The sequence below is a fragment of the Populus trichocarpa genome, chromosome 2 (genome assembly GCF_000002775.5).
Source record: "Populus trichocarpa isolate Nisqually-1 chromosome 2, P.trichocarpa_v4.1, whole genome shotgun sequence".
In the NCBI taxonomy this organism is placed as follows: domain Eukaryota; kingdom Viridiplantae; phylum Streptophyta; class Magnoliopsida; order Malpighiales; family Salicaceae; genus Populus; species Populus trichocarpa.
This window is the reverse complement of record NC_037286.2, coordinates 23,709,925-23,732,951: the sequence shown is the minus strand read 5'-3', so window position 1 is coordinate 23,732,951 and position 23,027 is coordinate 23,709,925. Positions and strand designations below refer to the sequence as shown.

At 32.2% G+C, this 23,027-nt stretch overlaps 2 protein-coding genes across 7 annotated transcripts; one reads left to right on the top strand and one right to left on the bottom strand.

Moving 5' to 3' along the window:
* Positions 1-8,494: 8,494 nt before the first annotated feature.
* LOC7471163 (wound-induced basic protein) lies at positions 8,495-11,373 on the bottom strand. Its single transcript, XM_002301765.4, has 2 exons — positions 11,206-11,373; positions 8,495-8,729 (listed from the first exon to the last, which is right to left on the bottom strand). Exons 1-2 carry the CDS (start codon positions 11,361-11,363, stop codon positions 8,657-8,659), a joined length of 231 nt encoding a protein of 76 aa, XP_002301801.1. The 5' UTR covers positions 11,364-11,373; the 3' UTR covers positions 8,495-8,656.
* A 3,665-nt stretch (positions 11,374-15,038) lies between these two features.
* Positions 15,039-22,886, top strand: LOC7471162 (ethylene-responsive transcription factor-like protein At4g13040). Of its 6 annotated transcripts, none has more exons than XM_002303024.4 (7): positions 15,039-15,391; positions 16,698-16,807; positions 17,105-17,235; positions 18,941-19,025; positions 20,732-20,912; positions 22,162-22,283; positions 22,364-22,886. In XM_002303024.4, exons 2-7 carry the CDS (start codon positions 16,765-16,767, stop codon positions 22,498-22,500), a joined length of 699 nt encoding a protein of 232 aa, XP_002303060.2. In that variant the 5' UTR covers positions 15,039-15,391; positions 16,698-16,764; the 3' UTR covers positions 22,501-22,886. The 6 variants fall into 6 exon arrangements, with proteins under 6 accessions (XP_002303060.2, XP_006386878.1, XP_006386877.1 ...); XM_006386816.3 differs by having other exon boundaries at positions 15,040-15,391; positions 16,674-16,807; XM_006386815.3 differs by lacking the exon at positions 15,039-15,391 and adding an exon at positions 15,408-15,711 and having other exon boundaries at positions 16,674-16,807.
* Positions 22,887-23,027: the final 141 nt, after the last annotated feature.

Below are 23,027 nucleotides of genomic sequence, written 5' to 3'. Positions count from 1 at the left end.
CTTGCACTCTCTATCTAATATCTATAACCACCAACTTTCTTTAATGTCTTTTTCTAGTCTTTGTTTACCGTAATAATACACCAGCAATACTGTTGTAATTAGTAACCATGGAGTCTGTAGAAACTCTAGCCTGTGCAGAGAAAAACAATATTGCTGCTATTTCCAATCACCAAGTGCTAATTGTGTTTTTCCAACAATTATAGGCATTACATAGCCAATTTCTTATCAGATTTGGTAGGTTGTCTGAAAATATCTTCTTTTTATTTAAATTATATCAATTTGGATTAATTATTTTTTATTAAAAAATATTATTTTATTTTTAAAAAATTTATGAGCATCAATCTAACTAGGTTTGACTAAATCAATCAATCAATCATCAATCTATTGTGTTTACTAATTTTAATATAATTAAAATGTTTTTAATTTTAATTAAAACTTGATTCGGTCTAAATTTTAAATTAAAATTTTATAGACCAACGCACCAAATCATGCCGGATTTATAGCATTAATAACTTATATTTCTTTTTTATATCTCAAACCAACTTAAACATTACTCCTCTCTCTCTCTCTCTCTCTCTCTCTCTCTCTATATATATATATATTGACCAAATTAAAACTAAAAAAAAATGTTTGTAGACTTTAATTAAAAAATAACATGTTCACACCTCTGCTACTCATGGAACAATTATTGTGGCATATGTATAATCAACAGGATCCAGATCCAAGGCAAAATCACCTCATGTAGAGAAAAGATGATCTTGTTACTAATTATTAGTAAAGGGTAAATAATTAAATCCAATATTATCCTTGTGTAGTTTTATAGGTTTTCAATATATCTGTGTAATATCTAATTCTCATGTTATTCAAGGTTTTTTTAATCTAAATTGATAAATATTAGTTTTCTATTTTATAAATACTCTTGAATTTCTGGTATTGAGGAAATGGAAGCAATAAATAAAGAAAACACATGTGTGACGAGTGGCTAATTCTCTTTTTATAAGCTTTATGAGAGAAAAAACAAAGACCTAAAATTCTAGAGGAAAAAATAATAAATCCCAGAAGATTAAATTCTAGATCTTCACAATTTCAATTTTTTTATAAATAATAAAATTGAATTTTAATTTACAAAATTGAGTATAGTTAAAAATACAAATTACATTTACTTCAATGTCTGGTGTTTTTTATTTATTTTACTCTGCCTAAACAATAAGCTATATATAAACCTATATATATATATATATATATATATGAAAAAAATATCTTTTATCTAATAAAATATGAAAGAAATGCTCTTTTTAAATGGTCAATTAATTTTCATCGAAAGATGAACTCCCAGTGCTGCTGGAAATCTCAACATTTTCACATGGAAATCACAAGAGTACCATGTGCTTAATGCACCAACAATTCCATTCAATTCGAGGCCTAGTTTTCTCCTCAGAGGCAACAACTTCCATTAATTTCCACTTCAACTAAGCAGGTAGCAAGCTATGGTGGATTTATAAGATTCAGTACTGCAGCTAGCAGCTATGCATTGAAGAGATTACTACTCCAAGAGGAAAGCAGTTTGCAAATCATACAACATCCATTATTGATAATTCTAATTAAGCAAGGAAGGTGGTTATTGGGGACAGGAGGTGATAGAGGAGGGGTTTGGATAATAGAGTGGTTGCACATGGGAAACCACTCATGGCTACTCAAGTGCATGCCCAGCTGCATGCACCCTTTTGTCCTATGCTTTTCACCCTCGCCATGGACCCATATGTCTTTGCTGTACTTTTTGGTGCTGCTTCGAGGGAGCTAGGGTCTTGATCATGGAGATTTCTCAGGTTTCTCTCCCCTGTTAAGACCGTCTAATTAGAGCCTTCCTTCTCCCATGGAAGATTCCTTGTCTGGTCTCGCAGTGGAGATGGAGAAAGGAAGAAACGGCATAGTCAAAATAGAAAGAGATTTCTTTCTCTTTTGTTCTCTACAAGTTGGCTTCGTGAGAGATGATGATTAGCAGTCTCAGTCATGGTCATAGTCATAATAATTTGGTTAATTAGCTCCATTTGGTTGTTAAAGAAAAAAAGAAAGGTGAGAGATGCAATGACTTCTTCTTCCTTTTTCATGGTACTTGAGTGGAATTAATTTCACTATACCACACTTCTCGAATATTTTAAAATGATTTCGACATGTTCTTGGTTTCTCCGTTAGTTGGTTTTTAGTTTCGGTATGACGCCATCTTTTAAGCTGCAATAGTTATTTGATTCGTGTTGTGTTTTTGTCAGAGGTTGAATATTTTTTTAAAATTTTTTTATATATTTAATTTCTTAATGTATTTTTATATATAAAAAAATATATAAATAAAAAACTTATGCATGTATATAATTAAATAAATTGAGAAATATATGTGTTAATAAGAAAAAAAATCGTTAATAATAACTAAAAATAAATTTAAAAAAATCACGTCAACGTGTATAGATTAAGATGTTTAATCTCGTAAGACGAGATATTTACTCGGTTGAACTTATTGAATTTTTTTATTAAAAATAATTTTTTATTCAATCAAACGATAATAGATATAGACATACATATTAAATTGATTTAATAAAATAAAAGAAAAAAATATTATCCAAGATTGCACATATTAGAAATATTATCTGGAAAAAAATTGTTTTTTATTTTAAAAAATAAAGTTAATCTATATAAAAGATAAAAAAAATATAGATGAATCAGAATAATATTTTTAAAAACACACAACATCATTTAAAAACAAATCTTGTCAAAACAAATGGTTAAATAAGAAGAAAAATCACATAGGATAGATATTAATTGAAACATAAATTTATAAATTATTTAAGAAAAAAAAACATTAAAAAAAGATATCAATTAAAAAAGGCAATATTAGAAAAAAAAAACAATCTGGATATTGTGGCTTAACTCGTCAAATCTATACTTCGGGCCATAGACTAAACCGAGATCAATATTTTTAAAAAACAATTATATTTAACCTTTAAATAAGTAAAAAAGGCCAAATAAAGCCTAGAATCTTAGGCCCATAGCCTAGCACTCCTGGGTCATTGCAAAGAAAAGCCTAGTCTCGCGCGCTTGAGTTTGTTTTTTTATATATATTTAAAATGGGTAGCCCCGATTTTTTTGAAAAAAAAAATACACAAGCAACATGTTGCTTGTCAAGGCAGACAACGTGTCGTTTGCATGCCTACAATCCGGTTATCGAGTGGTGGCCGAAAAATCAGGGCAATGGTTTTTTTGTTCAAAAAACCCAATTTTAAAGTCATTTCAACCAAGGTTTTTAATTTCGTTCTGTTTTGTCCGGAATAGCCGAAACATTTCGTACCAATTAAAAAAACGAAATAATTTTCATCTCATTTTAAATCTCGATCCGTTCCAGATTTTTCGGCTAAATTTCGGCCGAAATATTCCGGTTTCATTTTATATATTCTGTTTTGGTCTTGAAAAACCATTGAATGAAATCCAAACTTCAACTCATTTTAACCAAAACAAATCATAAAAATACCATATAAATATTAATAACTCCATTTTCAACTACAAAACAATCTTTAATCAATCTAAAAATAAAAAATCAAACAAAACAATAATAATAATAAATGTATGGACCCTAATCAATTTTTTTTGGCATGGTCAAATGGCAAATTCATCTTCATTGAACTCCCCTCTCCTAACAAATCTTCATTGACACCAATATTTATTACATTACTTCCAATTTTTTGGTTGAATAAAACATGAGTTGCACATCTTTTTTATAAAATGTTAAAAGATCAAAAAATCATTATCCATTAATATCACAATAAAAATACATTTTGCAATACGATTATAATATAAAAAGCACTGGACTATTTCTTATTATCCTCAAGAAAAGCATGACCTCCTCGTGATATTGAATGAGTAAACTGAAGGGAATTTAAATGGGTGACAAACAAAACTTATAGTTTAATTAATGGTTAAAAAATACTAATTGGGTGGTGTTCGTGTGTTAACCTAAATGTGACACTCAGATTCCAACTCCCTCTACCTTCGTTCAAGACTTAATTGTCGTAGCGTTTTGACATGAATGACTTGTGTGGCTTCCCTTTATCTTTTAGAAGTGAAAAGTTCGGGTTTGATTTTGTTTTTTTATGTTAAAACATTTTACTTTCATAATATTTTAGTATTTTGTTTAAGTTGAATTATTTTAAGTTAAAGTTCTTTTTAATCTTGTCTATTTAGGAATATTTTAAATTTTAAAATTATATTTGTTTGACATTGTGTTTATATTGCATAATTTATAATTAATTTATCTTGAATTTGAATTATGTTTGTTGAATTTTATATATATATATATATATATATATATATATGTGTGTGTGTGTGTGTGTGTGTGTGTGTGTGTGTGTGTGTGTGTGTGTGAGAATAGCTCAATTCCGAAACGGCACGCCGAAATGCTCTGAAACTGAAACATTCTATTCCAATTGAAAAAACAAAACACTTACCAAAACGGAACTGACAATCTTGATTTCAACTCAAAAACACCTCACTGGCACCCACAGAACACCTATAAACCAACTCATCAACTTAAAATACCCAAAAAGGGTCCATAAAATATGAAATCAAGTCGGCTTAAATCTGTTTTTCTAGGCAATATTGAGGTTCCAAACAATCATCATCAAGCCCTTTTCATCTCATGAAATCATGAACACCAAAAACTCTCATTTTGGTGGTTGTAAATGGCCTGAATGATGACATTCTTTCTCATCGTCGAAATCCAGCGACCTCCCTCTCTTCTCTCTGATCCAGGACTAAAAAATAATATAAATAATTTTTTATATCAAGACCGATTTGCTTGAAATCTAAAAGGACCTAAATTGTATAAGTTGTGTTATTTTAAAATTTTGAGGACCTAAATGTAATTTTTAAATATTTCCTGGTACGCCATCCATGTTTGGTATTTTTTTCATTTTAGTTTTTTTTTCTTTTTATTTCACCCTTGACTAGAAAATCAATATCAATTAGTATTAGGTCATCAAAAATAAAATTCAAAGACTAAAATGAATTATTAAAAACTACTCAGTATTATTCATAATGTTTTGTGTGTGAACAATGCGACTCAATATTACTTATCTAATGTTTCTTTTAATCATTTTGCATCTCCAAAGCCATCATTAACATTTCTGTCTTCTTACTGGTAAAAAAAAAACCTAAAAGAAGAATGTTAGGTTGTAACTTCCCCTTCATATAAAAAAGTCCTGCCTTCCATCGTGTAGTTCAAGATCCACTGAACGTTTTGAAGAAGGAAGCAAGTACTAACGAAATTTAATGTTTGTTTCAGGAGATGGTGTAACGATTAAGGGTAGAAATTGTATTTTATTTTAATTATAATTTTAAAAGAATATATATATATATATATATATATATATATATATAAAAGAAAGGAGAAAGATTCATTTAAAATTTTGATTATTAAAAAGCTATAATTTATATATATTTTTTAAATTATAATAGCAAAAACTATAATAATATTAAACATATTTAGAGAGTGTTTATTTTTATGTTTAAAAAGTATTTTTAATTTTTTGTTTTAATTTTGTTTTAATGATTTTGGATAGTTTTGAAAAATTAAAAAAATATATTATAAATGTGAAGTGATTTTATTATTCCACGCGTCATTGAGTCAGCTGTACTCAAGTCGGAGGACAATCACTTTATGTTCTGGTTATATTTAATTTCCTGAAAGAAACCAGGCAACAAACATGCTATAAAGGAGACCTAGCTAGAGCATGAAAGCCTATATAATGCACATGAACGAGTCCAAAACGACAAGATTTGTGAGTTTTCTTTGATAATCAAAGCACTTCCAACCACCCTAGAAATCGGCTGAAACAATCAATCCAAACTAGAATTCTATCCATCCTAGTTCCTCGTATTTCCTAATTATTTTGAAAAGGAGCATAGTTTGAAAAATAATTAGTAAACTAACACGAGCAAAAATAAAAAAAAAAGTATTTTAAGAAATAGCATAGTAGAAAACCTACAATTTAAAACTTTAAATAACGCAGTTCTCAATTGTGGTTTTTCATTAGTTATGCTATTTTTTTTAAAAAAAAAATTAGCATGTAATATTTTCTCAAAGCTTTCTCACTATGTTAATATGAAAAAACACTTTATTTCCAAAATTTTGCAAAATATTTAAGACCTTTAACATTTATTTTGTATGTATTTGATATCGTGGTAGTTTTTATGACTGTAGTTTAAAAAAGTAGATTAAAAAAAATATTTTAAAAAATTGATTTTAAAAACATATATATATGTTGTGAGGATAATTTGTGCATGTAAAATAAATAAAAAGTAAATCTTTATGAATGAAAAATAAGTTATTTTAGTTTTTAGAAAACTAAACTTCGAAACATAATTATATAGTTCGAAACACAATTATATAGAGGAACCAATGTCAAAAGCAAGAATAATTTGACTAACTAAACAATGTTTTCTTTGTAGCTTGCGGAGAAAAAAACTACAATGGTACCAAACACTCATCTCATCGGGCAAGTCTAAGAGAGAAATTACAAAAAAAGAAGAAAAAAACTAACTAAAAGGTGAGGTGTTTTTAATTATTGTGGTTTGAAATAATTAATTTTTAAAAATTTTCAATTTCATCCTCGAATTTTTTTATGCACGACTGAGTCATTTTGAGCCCAAATTAACACTCTGTTACTTCTCTTTTCTTGGAAGAAAGGGCTTGATTGAAAGACATGACCAAGTTGAAAATACCAGGTGGCTTTGAATTTCATTATAAAGTTCATTTTAATCCTTTATTTTTTTAGTTATTAGGTGACCAATCCCTTTAGTTGTCAAAAATTCAATTTTAATACCAAACTTTATTTCCCTTGTTTTTAGTCATTTTTTAGAAGGAGAGAGTGACTTGCTGAATTCCGATGTAAAGAGAGAGAGAGTCATCATTGATGATTCTTCTAGCCACAAAAATGATCGATATCGTGTCAGTGGGTTCCATTTCATCAAAGGAAGTTTCACCTAGGTGCCCTTTCCCCTTCTTCTTGCATAAGGAGACAAATATGATCGTGAAAATATTTTTAGGTTCGGGTTGATTTTGTTTTTTAAGTTGTTTCTTGATTTTTTTAAAAAAATATAGATATGTTTATCATGGTGTTTTGAGTAAAAAAATAGGTTAAAATAGTTTTTTTTTAGCAACCAGATTCTATAAAAAACAGATCATTTGCAGCCTTTTTTTTTTAAAAAAAGAACAATAGGTCATTCGTCCTTTTAAGAAATAAAAAAATAAAGTCAGGCCTGGGCATATGGGCTAGATCTATGTGCCTAGGATTTGTTTTGTAATACCTAAGCCCATGTGCCTATACTTTTTTTTTTGTTTTTTTTTTTGCTATTTTATATTTGGATTAAATTTTTTTGAAAAACAATCATTAAACCTAATTAAATCCATGTGTTGGGTGACAGGTTTAATGGATTAATCCATAGCATCTGAGTTATTATTTATTTATTTATTTTGTTTAATATTTTTTTTGTCTCTCAATTTAAAAAAAATACAATTTTACTGTTTGTTATCAATCATCTATTTTTTTTATTTAACTCAAAACTAAAATAATATAATTTCATCATTTGTTATTAACAATCTATTTTTGCTCTCTCAACTCCGTGAGTCTCATGGTTTTTTAATTTTAAAAAATATTTCATACAAAAAAATCATCATGCATTTTATTATTATATAATTAAATGAAAAATAATTTATGAGATAAAAACATTTATTGAGTTTAATATCAAGCATAAGATGTGCCATGAGTTTACTTTGTTAATTCGAGTTGATTTAATTTTTATTTTTAATTAAATTTGTTTTCACCTGAATGTGTTTTCCAAAGCATTTTCCGCATCAGCTATTGTTAACCTAGGTAAATTTAATATATTTTTATTTCAATATTATATAAAAATATAATTTAATTCATAGTTAAAATATTTTATTTTTAAATAAATAAATAAATTATCAATACTTAAATATTTTTATTGCGCTTGAAAAACAATTTTGCACAAGGAGTAGCACGGGTAAATGAGCTAGTCTCCAGCTATAGAGTGCTTTGTACTAAGATAATAAATTACTCCAGGTCAGTATAATCATTCACCAAGGCCCCAGCTGTTGACAATCTTAACATGTGCCCCCACGCGTAGAAACTGCCTGCAATTATTTTGTCTTTTGACCTCTACACTATCGAAAGCTTTTCCGATCTTTACAGTCAACTATTAGACTGTAAGAAACATCTCCTCTTCTCCATTCTCCCACCCCTGACCTACCCGTTAAGACTAGTACGTACCTAAGCAAAATACAGCAGGAAAGGAGAAGCTGAAATAAGGAACAACCACCGCCCCGATGAAAATAATGTCTACCATGCTTGGGAAGTGACGGTTTTACCTTGCGTGTACGAAAGAGTGAAAATTCTATGACATCAATGCCACTTGATTCTACAAACCGATATCACAAACTCAAATTAACATCCATTTCCAAACGAAAGTTCATAGCAAACTCCAAAGGCAATAGGTTAATTCATGTTTAGACTAGATGAGAGGAAATCCCCAACATATATAATGGCATTTTAAAACATCTCACTCATTCTAAAGCTGGTAACTACAGCACCTCTCACTCTGTCATAACAGGCTTGTTCTCGTTAGCTTTGGGTCTCTGTTCCTTTGGCTTCTGCTCCTCCATTTTCCTGAAACCAACAAAAATTACATCCATACTTCAGGATACCCAGAAACAAAACTAAGAAAAAGCACCTCAATAATTCATAGGGCTCAGAGTCGATCTAAAAGGGCAGATTTTATCAAACATGCATCGACCAGTAAAATCTCGCAGCACTCTATCTGATTATAGGTTATTTCAACTGCATCGTGAGCACTTGGAAACAAGGAAAAGATTCAAACAGAGCAACTGCAAAAGCATGCAGTACATGGTAAAGAAAAGCTCTTCCTTTCACTTAGAAGAATCAAATTCACATGCAATATATCTCTAGCACAGTGTTATATTATATACCCAAGGCAATAGGCACACCCCTAGACGCATGCCCAAATGAACCAAGGCAATAATGCTATAAATTAAAGAAAATATATGTATAATATTATATTATATAAATCTAAAATATATATCTTCCCAATTACGATTAGATCATTAGAAAATCAAAAGAAAATATAAAATACCATAAGTAATATTTTTCACCCTTAAACAAAATAAGATAATTTAAAATAGTAAGTAGCAAAAAGATTAAAAAGTAAACTTGAATATCATCATCATTATTCATTAATCTTCAAAAACATCTTCATCCATGCTTTCCTCTCCTTCACTTGAATCCTCCATATCCTCCATTTCATGATTACAGTCCAAATCCTCGTCTCTCAAAATCCCTCTTCATGTGTAGTTCTAGCACTTGATGTTGAAAAAAGAAAGTGTGGTTGGTGTTTCTCTTCTAAGGTGTCCATCCTTGTCTGTTTTGTCTCACTTTAATGATTTTTTTAATGATTTCTTTACCCTGATCTTTGTTTTTTTACAAAAATACCCCTAAGCTCTTTCTTGTGGTAAAATAAAAGATAGACAAATAGGTCAAAAAATCAGTTAAAAAGAAAAAAGAAAAATCCAACAATGAAAGAAAAGAAGTACTTCAAGCATGCACTAGCTTTAACGCCTTGCACCCACTCACAAGGCGCTTGCCTAGGCAACGCTTCATTTAAAGGCGACGTGGCCTCGCCTGGCCTGGAGGTACCTAGCCAAGCGCCTCAGCGCCTCTTGACAAATCATTAAAATGCTAAATAATAGCATGTATGATATCCCAATAGACATGTTAAACCAGCGAGCTGAATCGAGGGACATTAATTAAAAACTAGGATGAAAGAAGAAAAGAGAGGCTGGGAAGGAATGGAGGGAACAATCAGTCGGGGAGAAAAAATCAAGAATAGGTTAAAACTTGAGGAAAGGAATTTCAAACTACGGAAAGCATACAAAACCATTTTTCCAATCACAAACAAAACACAGATGAACTTGTTAATGTAGGATGAGTAAAATCCACCATTCCAAAGCATGAAAGCCAGAGAACACGTTCTATATCAGAAAAGACAATTCACGACTGGCACCACAAGAAGGTACTTTCAAACAGCATTCAATTGAATTTCATGGGATATTCAGCTCAAATTCCAATGGAGAATCAACGCAGATAGAATAACATCCTTTCCTGATCCAGTTTATAGCACCAATCTAGCCAAATTACATTTAGAGTTCCATGTATCATTCTGCATATCTGTCCTTCAAATTCTTCCATCTTTTGGTTCAACAATCTTGACATGCAATGCCACTAACATTACACAAATCTACTCCATGTTCAAGCTTTTAACTAAAGGATCCAAAAACTTGTAAATCCATCAACTCCCAAATGCATGTAACATAGCATTCAATTTCATTCGACAAACATCTTGGAAAAAACTAGATGATTCACAATTTTTTTTCCCAGCTAAAAGTCTTCCACGTTTTCCAATTTCACCATGTTCTGCTTTTCCTGTTTTGTTTTTCTTGTTCAAATAGCAGATGACAAGCTTCTACTTAATCTTATCAAGTCAAACCATTTACATATTTAGTCTCATCATCCACAATTTCACCATATTTTTATGTTCCTTAGATTGCTTTTGGTCAGTGCCCCGTGACTAAGGGACAGATGGACAAATACAAATGGGACAAAAATATGTTTGGTTGAAGGGATAAAAGACAGAGACATAAAATAAATCTTTCTCTGGAAAGAGTTTGGAGTGAATTTCTGTTTTTTCAAAACAAGAAGAATAGGGGGATCACTGTCTAACCAAACGCTACCATAGTGTCATAAAAGAGTAATTCTAAATACCAATGGAACAAACTTCAAGAATACAAATAAACTGTTGGATGATGATTCATGTGTATTCTTGAAGTTTTTTCTTGACGTTTAGCATAACTCGTAGCGAAACTACCCATAAGCCAACCTGTCAAAGCAATAAAGAAAACAAAAAAAAAAAAAAAACCGATACCCTTCTATGCATAACACACTCAGTTCAGATGCTAAGAGAATCAGTATCATTAAACTTGGATTATTTACACATCGAAACAGCTACATGGTCATCTACACAGAAACATGTATAGAACAGAAACTGAAAGAAAACAGAGGAATAAATGACCTCTTATCGGAAGAGCCACCCTTCTGGCTGAGGAATGAGCGAAAGAGAGGAGAGTTGACGTCGTAGATCATATTGTCGACTGTAAGGCTGTTGCTTGCTTTCACGGAAACCCTAGTTTTTCTTCTGCGTCCTTTGCGATAGCTCCGCACAAGGGCCATGGTGGCCTTTATAGTCCTTTAGAAGAATGCCTTCCAGTTGTCGGTGTACCAGTTATTGGGCTCGTTATCTTACAATTTTTTACTGTAAATGGGCTTTTTCTTAGAAAGACAGGCCCATATCAGTGCATTCTAAAATCTCCTACGATGTTTTCTTATTCAAAAACTAAAATAAAATTTTTATAATAAAAAATATAAAGCTTGAAGCTTAATTAAAACCATTAATACATTTTATTTTATATATATATAAAAAATTTATTTTAAAAAATAACCTTTATGATATTCTCATGTACTTTCTACTTTTTAGATACAGGCATCTCTTTAATTAGCTAAAAAAATATAGTTGTATTGTTATGTCGTTATTGTTGTTGTTATTATTATTATGAAATTGAATAATATAAACTATATAGCTAAATTTAATTAATAAGTATATAAATTCATATGAGAAAAAATTTATTGTTGAATAAAAAATAATATATTTTTAAATTAACTATTTAATTTCTTGTATTAAATTGTCTATTTAACAGACTTTTTATGTTTTTTTTAAATTAATTTTTCTTTTGTAATTTTAACATTTTATTATTAAATCAAAAAATACTTAAAGAACTATGAATTTAATATTCATATTCTAGTTAAAAATATTTTTCATCTCAAAAACATCAATTTAATATTTTTCACATAATTTGTTTTTGGTAATTTTAATATTCTATTATTGAATAAAAAATACTAAAAAATAAACAATTTAATATTTTTTTAAATATATTATGAAATTTGACGGGGTTGTTGAGGTAATGTAAAAATAAAAAGGGGTTTTGGGGCATGAGGTGGGCGGGGCGGGACATTATCTACAAGCTTGTATGGCAGGCCGTCTATCCAATCACAGCCCGTCGGTGCCCCTAGCTCGCTACCAACCAACCCGCTTTATTAATCATCTGTCTTTTCCCTTTGCCTACCCTCAACGACCTCTTTTATGCCCAAACCATCCCGTACGTGTCCCTTTCTCCACGGCACCTGCCACCCTACCCAAAAGACATTATTACCCTCCATTGTACGGATCATGGAACTAGTCAACTTTGATGACTCCATTCCATTACAGAATAAATTATATTCACTCGGTTGCACTGTGAACGGCAGCAGCGTAGCTGAGTTTCCTTCTTCTTTTTTTTTTTTAATATATATATTGAATAATAATTTGTATTTTATTTTATTCTCCAATGTTATATTCACGTTTTATAGTGTATCAGTGGTGACAAAAAATAATACCCGGCATCAAATTAAAGTTCAGTATTATAAAATATAATTTAATTTTATCAAATAAAGTTTTTGAAACAACGGGACTAGATTAATCACGCTTGGGTGTACCAAAAAAAAAGTACCGCTGCTTGTCTTGCATGGTTCAACCTAAAATAACACATTGTTTTCAATGATTTGTTGGGTGTACCGAAAAAGAGTACTGATATTTGTCATGCTTGATTCGACCTAATATAACACATTATTTTCAATGATTTGGTGGTGGCTCGATTGATAAAATAGACGAGCATCAAAATATATACTTTGTGTGATATTTCTTTCGACTTTGGACTCAATTCTCTATTCAATTATCACAATTACAATCTAAATACAATGCAAAATTCTTTAATAGTCTATTTCTCTTTGAATGATAAATTCTAAAATACTAGAAATTTAAGAAATTTATTTATCCATGTCTTTTTCCATTTGATTTTTAAAGTCCCGAACTTGACTTGACCTCGACAACTATGTCATGATACTGTTAAAACCTATATGTGATGTATAGATTCTTACAACTATCATGATATATTTGCTTACTTTGAGTATAAATAAAAATTTTTAAAAAAATAAAAATAAAAAAAGGAAATGATTAATTCCACAAAATAAAAAAAATTATCCCATGTATAAAAAAAACAATATTGTCCTTCATAGCTAAAGGACATGGAATTGGTCACCTCCATAACCAGTGGCAGAGGCAGGAGGAGGCTGGGCCCCTGCAAGGAAAATTTTTTCCAGCCTCTCCATTAAAATTTTAACCCCTTTTAGAATAAATTTTTTAATTTGGCCCCCTTGATTTTTTTTTCTTGCTCCGTTCCTGTCCGTAACCACGCTACAATTACAAAATATTTTGTTTAAAAAAACACATTATCACCAATCCATGCTACACATGATTGGTCCATATGATTTGAATTTATATATAATAATAATAATAATAATAATAAAAATAATAATAATTATTATTATTATACTTGTCACTGTAGTTGAAGGCTTCTTTTAAAGTAAGTGATGTGTGGAGGCCATACATCCTAACATTCAAGACTCTGACAATTTAATTTATTTTCAGTACTATATAATTTTAAATCACCTAGTACGAAACCAAAAAAGATTAATTTAATTATTTTTTTTTTATCAAAATTATATTTATATTTTTTATCATTCTGAATTGACATTTTATAGCTTTGTGTAGAATTGAAAGAGACCTTTGAAATAAAATATGAAAGCCGCTTGACTGGGAAGGCTATTTGAAACCTGACACCACGTTAGGTTGGAGGGGCTTGAAGGGAAAAAACGAGGAAGGATGCGGTGAGGTGAGGTGAGGTGAGGTTGGAATTTTCAAACTTTTATTTGGTAAATATTTTCTTAAGAAGAAAAAGGCAGGGAAATGAGAGGATTTGGAAGTAAAAAAGAGGGTTCTAGTGGTGGAGGTGTGTGAGAAGGGAATGATTTAAATTTTACAATTTTTACCTGATTTTTATTTTTTTAACCTTTATTTTTATCTAATAAATATATCTTTTTTTAAGACAAGGATAAATAAGAAGTAAACTATTTATCTTCTCTATAATCTAGTGTCTTTTTAACTGCTACGCAAACTCCTATTTCGAAAATTTGCTTGATTTTTATTTTTTAATTTCCCGACTCATCTATTTGTTTTCTAGTCTTATTTAATATAAATATATCTAAATATTTGATACGATAATAATTTGTTTAAATTATTTTTTAGATTGTTTTAACATGCCAAAAATATTTTTTTTTAAAAAATAATATTATCTTAATATATTTATGAACAAAAAACACTTTAAAAAATAATCGTTATAATATCTCTATTCAAGAAGAGTCAAAAATATTTATTTTAATTACAAAAAATAGCATAATATTACTGTTTTAGAATATAACGAATGCGTTTGGGAACGCGGTGCAAACCGCGTTCCTAAAAAAATCAATTTTTTTTTTACTAAAATTTAATATGGTTTGTATCTTTTGGATCGTTTTGATGTGTTGATGTCAAAAATAATTTTAAAAAATAAAAAAATTATTGACATGCATTTCGGCACGAAATATTTTTTAAAAAGCAACTATTATTATACTGTCAAGCACTTTTAAGAGATGAAAATGATAAAAAATAAATTATTTTGTTAAAGAGAAAAAGAACAAGAGAATATTAAAATAAATTTATTTTTAAAACCAGAAGTAGAAAAAAACATGCTGTGTCTTTTCCGTAACCAAACAAGATTCCTCCTGAAAAGGGCATAATAGTAAGAGAGGCGGTGCAGACAAGATACCTAATCGACATGGTGTTAAGGAAGCTACAAAAGGGCAATGTCGAGAATCCAAGTAAAAGCTCAACACCCAATAGGCGAACGTTGTTTTGTAACTCTTGTTGCCTTCCTTTCTCTTCTCTAATTATCATTCATTCATGAAACCTTTTCTTATTTTTATTTTTCTCCATCATAAAATAAATACCTTAGGCAGTGGCTTGGCATTGGCTGCAGCAGCAGCAGCAGCAGCACCACCCTCCTCATAAAAAATACCAACTACACTAGTAAGTGAAAAAACAAAAGGTGGTAGATGCATGAGCCACAATACAATATCCCTTACCCTCTTTAACACGCTCACATCCTTCCTTTACCTACCATAGAAATCCCCTCTTGTCTCTTCTTTACCGATTTTACCGTACATAACCTCACTTGATCTCTGATCATTCCCACCACCAGCAGCACCACCTTGTCTCTCTCTTTTTTAAGGTACAGGGACTGTATGTATGACCTTATCTCTTGACTACACGGCTGAGTGGGTGGTCTTTGGTGTTTTGCTTTAGCTCTTCAAGTTACATGGATGGTGGATTTTCTTTCTTGGTCATAGGATGGGCATTTAACATTAATGGGCCTAAAAAGAGTTGGGCTTTTGTGGGTTTCTCTTTGATTTTTGTGGTGGTGGTGGTGTTGTTGTCATGGGGTTTTATTTTATCCCCTGTTGGTATTCCTCCATGAAAGGTGGTAGGTTTTTGGAGTTGACTTACAGAGATAATTGCAAGTTCTTCCCTACAAAGTCTTTGGGCGTCTTTGTTGGTTTCTCCTCCACACTAAACTCCTAATCCCGTTTTATTATGATTAGTGGTCTGGGTTTCTCTTTGTCAATTTTTTTTTTTTAACATGACTAGGCTTTTTTGTGTCACCCTGTCTCCTTTTTCAAGATTTGATTCTCTTATTGTTAAAGAATTCTTGAACTAGAAGTCTGTACTGGTTTTTTTCACTTTTTATCATGGATTATGGGGATGGATTTTGTTTTATAAGCACATGAGTGACAAAATTGTTTCTTTGGGTCACCATGATTGAACTGCTTCTGTTTTAGCTACACATGGCACATGGGATTTAGCTAATCTGTAACGGGAATTTCGTTATCTTTTCATTAATGCTGTTCTGTTGTGGTGTGACCGTACATGTGTTTTGTTGCTTTAGCTGGGAACTGGAACTTGCTAGCTAACGGCTTAGTTATGGATGGATAAAGGTGGCAGGAGTTTAATCTAAACGCAAACCATGCATATGTTCATCTTTTTGCCCAACCAATAATGTGTAGTTTCGTCACATAAAAAGTACTTTCAGCTTTCGTTCATTTTCTTTGAGTGTTTTGATGATGACACGCCAATTGACCATCTGGGAATCTCACACACCAAACAATTTGCTTAGGCTATGCCAAAGTTCTTTTAAAGATTTTAGATGGTCAGCACCGAACTCCGTTGTCGTTTTTTAGGCTTTCCTCCTAACGCTAGGAACTAATTGTGTCGGTTGCCCTTCCTATAGCGATTGGCGTGCATTGTCAGTTTTAATGTAGGCTTATGAAACCTCGAGAAAGCTGCATGGTTTTCTGAATTATTTATATCTGGATATCATGTGCTTCTAATATTGTCTTTCAGAACAGTTGTTAAGCGTTGATGTACTTACAAGTTTATTCCCTTGATGGCAATTTTAAAATTTTCAAGTCTTTCCCATATAAAACTTGCTTTCATTTATATCTTTGATGTAACAGATTGGCCTTTTTTTCTGATCCAAGGAGAAGGTGATAAATGCTAAAGGCCATCTTCCTTACCTGTGCATTGATACAAAGATTTTAATCTACCATGGTTAGCTTACGGAGGCGTAAACTCTTGGGACTTTGTGCTGGTAAACACTATTTTAGATGCCCTCTATGCAAAATGATTGATTCTGTATGTTGAGTTAACCAAAAAGAGGGTCTTAGGTCGTTTGAAGCTTTAAAAGAGGTTATGTATGAGTGTTGTGCTTCTAACCTTTGTGAAATTTTTTTCTTTTGACTCATCTTTATGAAGAATTGTGTTTTGAATTTTGTTAAAAGCTTCTTGCATCTTTAATTATTTTTTTAAATTTTGTAATTTAGGTAAAAAGTTCTATATCATATCATGCATGGATAAAATTATCAACTGAGTTTGGTGGTCCTTGCAGGAAGAAGTTCTTTCCTGACTCCACTTCCTCGATTTTTTGACAACGGAACTGCTCCTGTAGGTTCCACTCAGAATGGCAGGTCTGTCAGTGTGCATCCTCTGCCATCAGATGATGCCAACCAGCCAGAGGAGGTAAAGTTAGCTTCCTTTTTCTAGTTGTTCCAATAGCATGCATGATAGAGCAGTATTGTCATCGGAGGTAAAATTATCAACTGAATTTGTCAAAGCTGTTGTTGCAATTATCACTAGCCTGCCTCCACCATGAGTTCTCTTTCATTAACCATATCGAGCCAGGAGCAGACATCATCATCTGCAGTGCAGACAAATCCAAATGCCATACCTATTTTTACGAGACTTGAGGTTTAGGGTAGTTTTTTCCTTGCCTTTTTGTCGGTGCATCAAGAATGGTTTTTAGAAATGGTATCAATACAATGCCAACTGTAATACATTACCAATGCCGATAGAGCTCAAACCTGTAAGATTTCTACAGGGTGGTATTTGAAAGCTGTTTGCTTTGTCATGCAAATATGAGAGAGATATACCATACTTAATTTGATTACATCAGTTCTCATTCACTTTCAGCTTTAAAGTCATGCAAATGTAGATAAATGTTGAAAGCAGCGTCACCATTTAGGAAAGAAATCTTGGGGCCTGCTTCTCCTTCATGGATAGGAAAACTCGCCGCATACATAGCATTGGATTTTGAGATTATTTAAGTTGTCATTTCTAAATACATATTTAATGCTGTTTTCTTCCTAAAGCAACCAGTTATAGGAATAAGTGATCCCCGTGCCCACGCAGATTTTGCTTTCTCCAAGTCAGTTGAATGCACTCTGAGGGACTTAATTTTGATTCTGTTTCGACCTGATGTGCTTTTAAGCTATGCAACTGTTGGTTCAATTTTTAGAAGCAGAAGTTCTTGGTAAAGAGCTTGCTTTTAGAAAAAGCAGTCATCCTATCTCGGGAAAGCAGGTTAAAGCTGGTTATAGGAGAAGCATCTTTAGTTGCTTCTCTTATAATCAACTGAAAGAGGAGCTTTACTTATAAGCACAACAGGGCCCAAAGGACCCTTCATCTCATACATGTATATGTGTATGCACACGCATCTGTTCACAATGTTAGAATTTGAAACCAAGGTCCTTCCCTTATTTTCACCATCAAAGCCATTTGCAGTTCACAAACTTGATCGTCACGGAGAGTTGCTCATATTAGAAGTCAATAAGAAGGTTGAGATAATAGAAACTTTCTGTGTTTTCCTGAATTTTAGGGATGCACCAATTCAAAGAAAAAGTAATAAATAAGGGCAACTCCACTGTGCAGAAAGAAAATGCTTAGTCCATTACAGCTTAGTCACTGGAGTAATATCTGGTTATATTTGGTTCCAACACAATTGAAACATAGAGAGTGTTCATCTGTCAGGTGAGAGGGCTGCCACGCTGGTGCCTCCAACTTGGCAAGTTTTGACATAAAATAGCTTCCTGCCGCTTGTCAAAGCAATCACAGATGTGTCTATATATCAATGTTCGTTCATAATTTCGATGAATCCTTTCTTTGAAAAGAAGATTATGTAAACACTTACAAGAAACATCACTTATAAAATACCTGTTTTTATGCTTGATGTAACCATCTTGCAATCATGTTATGTTTTCAATGGGTTGTTTTTAGTGGCATGTAATGATTAGATGTGATATTATCCTTGATGAATGTGTTGCAAATTTTAGTCACATGAGATTACACTCTTTGCTGGCAGAAAAAAGATAGAAAGTGTTACGTTTACCAAATTCTTTTTCATTCCATGATTTTATTTGCCTTTACATTATCCAATTTAATCTGCCAGAAAACCATTGCAAAAGTGGGAGCTGGCTCTTCAAATGTTTCGGCTTCTAGCTCGTCAAAAGAGCAGCGATCTCAAGCATATCCAGGTTTGTCAATGCTGATAGATGTGTCTTATTTGTATGATTTCATGTCAACCAAGTACATGCAAAATTATACATCGGTTGTGTTGGCTATTCATAAATATTTTGTGAACTAGTTCTTCTTAACTATAAGATAGTATGGGTTCAACGCCTCCAACAGGGTCATATGCATTGGAAACCATCTCCCTCTATAGGTTTTGGATTGGTTAATTTGATGTTGTGGATCAATATTATAAATAAGAATATGGAGGTAAGACAATAATGGAAGTGGCAAACTGCAAAGGTGGGAAAATTTGAACCTGCAACATGGTTGACATGCTTTTGAAATTCAAGTATCAATCTCATGACCCGGGGTTACATTGAAGATTAAGGACTCTTAAGTATTGGAGAATGCTTAATGATAGTCTAGATAAAGCTTTTCTTTCTGACTCTTGCCTCTCTTTCTCTGTACATTACATAACCTCCAAGCTATCCTTCCATAAAGAAGCAAAACAATGATGCCTCAATTCTTTTTGTTTTTTTCTATAGCTTAATTCCATTCCTCTGGATGTATTTGATTGTTGCAATTCAAGGTTTAGGTATTCAAGAGGCTGAACATATCAAATACAAGTGGTTACATTTGTGATCTTGTTGATCATGAACTGAGATCAATTCATTTTGGAAAACATGTTTAGATAAGATAATGTGAGGAAAATTTACTTATTTTAGAAAAAATAAAGGAGAAGAAAAATTATTAACATTTGGTCCTGCAATTGACAAGTTTTGTATTTTTTGAGTATCCTTCTGCCACTGATGTATCTCTGACTCTGAAGTTTAATTTAACCCTCTATTGATATTGTTTCTGAAAAAGCTATCAGAAAATTACAAGAGAATTCTCCAATTGACTAATTTAGTTACAATTGAAAAAAGTTATTGTGGTTATGTTATCCAAAAGTCTTTTATGCATTCACCACATGAATTATCCCAGACATGCATAGATCATAAATGTGATTATGAACTTGAGTCCTGTCTAAATTTTACTGCTATGTGATTTCATAGCTGATTGGGGTCCCTTGTAGTTCATCAGCAGGAATTGTTTAATATTAAGTTAAGCCATCAAGGTTCATTGATTAAAAGTTCAACATTGTGGAGAATCAATATCCTGAAGAACGAGACTACAGAAAATTGTTGTATTGGAAACAGATACAGAGGAAGCATTATATGCTAGGTCCACTCTTGCAGACATTGCACAAGCATCGCCACTTTTTGGATGGCCTTGCAAGTGCTGTTTGTTTTGATGTTTTCTGTTAAGAAGAACTTTCAAGTATGAATAGCAGGAAGTAGTCATTTGAAGATAGGTTATTTATTTATATGCTATACCTGGACTAAATATGCTAGAGAAATTTTGAGGGAGTCCAAGTGACATTGTGGGTTTCAACTTCAATCGAAAATTGTGGCTGTTCCATTGTTTATCTATAAAGGAGATGAGCATTTCTTGACTTGTTTTGATTTTTATTAGTATACCTAGCATGTAGTTGCTTCTGATTTTCCTTGTCATTTCACTTTTGGTTTGTACAATAATAATGTCAGATCTGATATTTCCCAAATTTGCTAAGTCCTCAGTGTGACTCTATTAGGCACCATGATTATATGTCATTGTGGAATATCACTAATGTGAAAGTTGACTGCGCTGCATTTTTAACCTTGTTGCTTCATTCATTTTCTATTTCTAGAGCAACCAGTTAAACGCAGAAAGAGACACAGGAGGAAACATGTTCAGAACCAGGAACCATGCCTGATGAGAGGCGTCTATTTTAAAAATATGAAATGGCAGGCAGCAATTAAAGTTGACAAGAAGCAGATTCACCTAGGGACTGTTGGTTCTCAAGAAGAGGCTGCTCGTTTGTATGACAGGTAGTAGGCTAAAGTTTGCATTGCTTTTCATGAGTTCTTAATTTCATCAGTACCGAGACCCATGCCATCTCTCTTTTTCCACAATATCCTTTCTGCAGAAAGTCTTGTCCAATTCTTTGAGTAACTAATTGATCACTGTATTCCAGAATTGTCATTGATTATATAATTTGCTTTTCAGTTATATTAGGGTGCAGAAGTCTTTTCTCCTTCATTGTAATAACAGAATATTGGATAATCTTTAGGGTAGAAGTAATGCATATCTCTTGCTTTCTTTTTGGGCTTTCTTATTCCACATTTAAATTAATTTCGTTCTTGCTAGAGGCAATCAGAACTTCCGATGTAAGAAAGTAAAGACTTGAAAAGGAAAACTATAGCCTAGCTTCGTGGTTGCAACTAACTTGTTTATTCTTGAATCTTGATAGAGAAAACTACCTCCTACTTTATTAAGATGAAGTTAGGAACAAGTCCCATTCATCCACCAAATCAACCACTTTTCCTTGGAACGTTTCTTAGGAATCTAGGACCCCGCAGCTTGAGGATGTTTACAGTTTCATTTTTCTATTTTCCTTTACAAACTATTTCCGTTAGATGGCCAGACATCATGTTCTAACAAGAAGAGCTGTCTAATATCTTTCAGGCCAATGCCCGTGACCCTTATTGCAACGGCTTGTAAAGCTCTACCAGTCATTATTGTTGTATTGTATTACATATGTTCTATTCATGCCCGCTGTTTAAATGACAGAAAAATGATTGGAAACCATGAAACTTTTCAATTATAAAAGTATGAGATGAGAGTAAGGCAGTACATATGGGAATAGACAAGACAATAAAAATGGCATACGTGAATGCAAACAGTATTGAGCACAAATTGTTAACATTTGCTATTCTACATCTAAGTGATAACAAAAATATAAACCTTCCATTTTCTGGAAGGGAAAAATATATCCGCACTGCACACTTCTGGTAGCCAGCCTTCCTCTTAGGGTTAGGCTTCCATTGCTCGTTCTTCTCATAGCTGCTAGCAGTCTATGCAGGTTTATCGAAGTTAAGAAATAAATAGGAAGCTCAAAACTCTCTCTCTCTCTCTCTCTCTCTCTCTCTCTCTTTTTGTTTTTGTTTTTTCAGGGTTAGCATTGTGTGTTTAAAAATTGTTATCACAGGATGTCTTCAAAGACAGACCTTGGTCAGGTTTGGTCACTAAACATATCTGGGATTCTGGGGATCGTCTGAAGGTTTTCCATTTATGCAGGGCTGCTTTCATGTGCGGGAGGGAGCCCAATTTTGAGCTCTCAGAGGAGGAAAAGCAAGAACTTAGGAAATTCAAGTGGGATGAATTTTTGGCAATCACTCGCAGTGCAATTAACAATAAAAGTAATCTTTCTCGCCTGGTCCTTTTCTTTCTAATATATGTTTGTAGAATCTAATGGATATGCTGTTAATGATTATTCCAGAACACAAGAGAAGGATCGGGGCAGGTTTGCAGAAGAGATCAGAGACCACATTGCAGGATGGTGACTGGGATGCCAAGGACGGACTCAATGGCTTTTCAGCTTCAGAAGATGTGGAACCAGACTCATCAGCCTCTTGAATATTCTAGTTTCAGAACGAGACTGTCAATCCCATTCTAACAGTTTAGCTCTCCCTCATCGGCCGCCTCTGTTTTTTTCTTATGCGCACAAGCCCCTATTAGGGCTTATGATGGTAAACTTCATCTTCCAGTAAGCATATATTTACAAATTTAACTCAATAAGGAGACAGAGAGTGCAGTATTTACATGCACTGTTGCTAATGACACTACCATCACTTGGAGAGCTATTAAATACACGGAAAGTTCCCTTTTTGGTCCGGTGATTGTTCCTCCCAACTCAGAAGCTGGAAGCTGCAGAATGCTTGAAACTTGGCTTCTAGAAGAAAAATTCCCTTGTATGATAATGAAAATGATCTCTGCAGTTAATGTTAATACTGTTTTTGCTAGTTTACTGTTTTGTTCAGCCCTAGTGCAGTAACCATGCATGCTATCATGAAAGAACAAGGATAGATGGATTGATTATCTCATATTTGAATAACTTAAGAGACCTTGAAATTCATTTTATATAATAGTGTTATAAAACATGG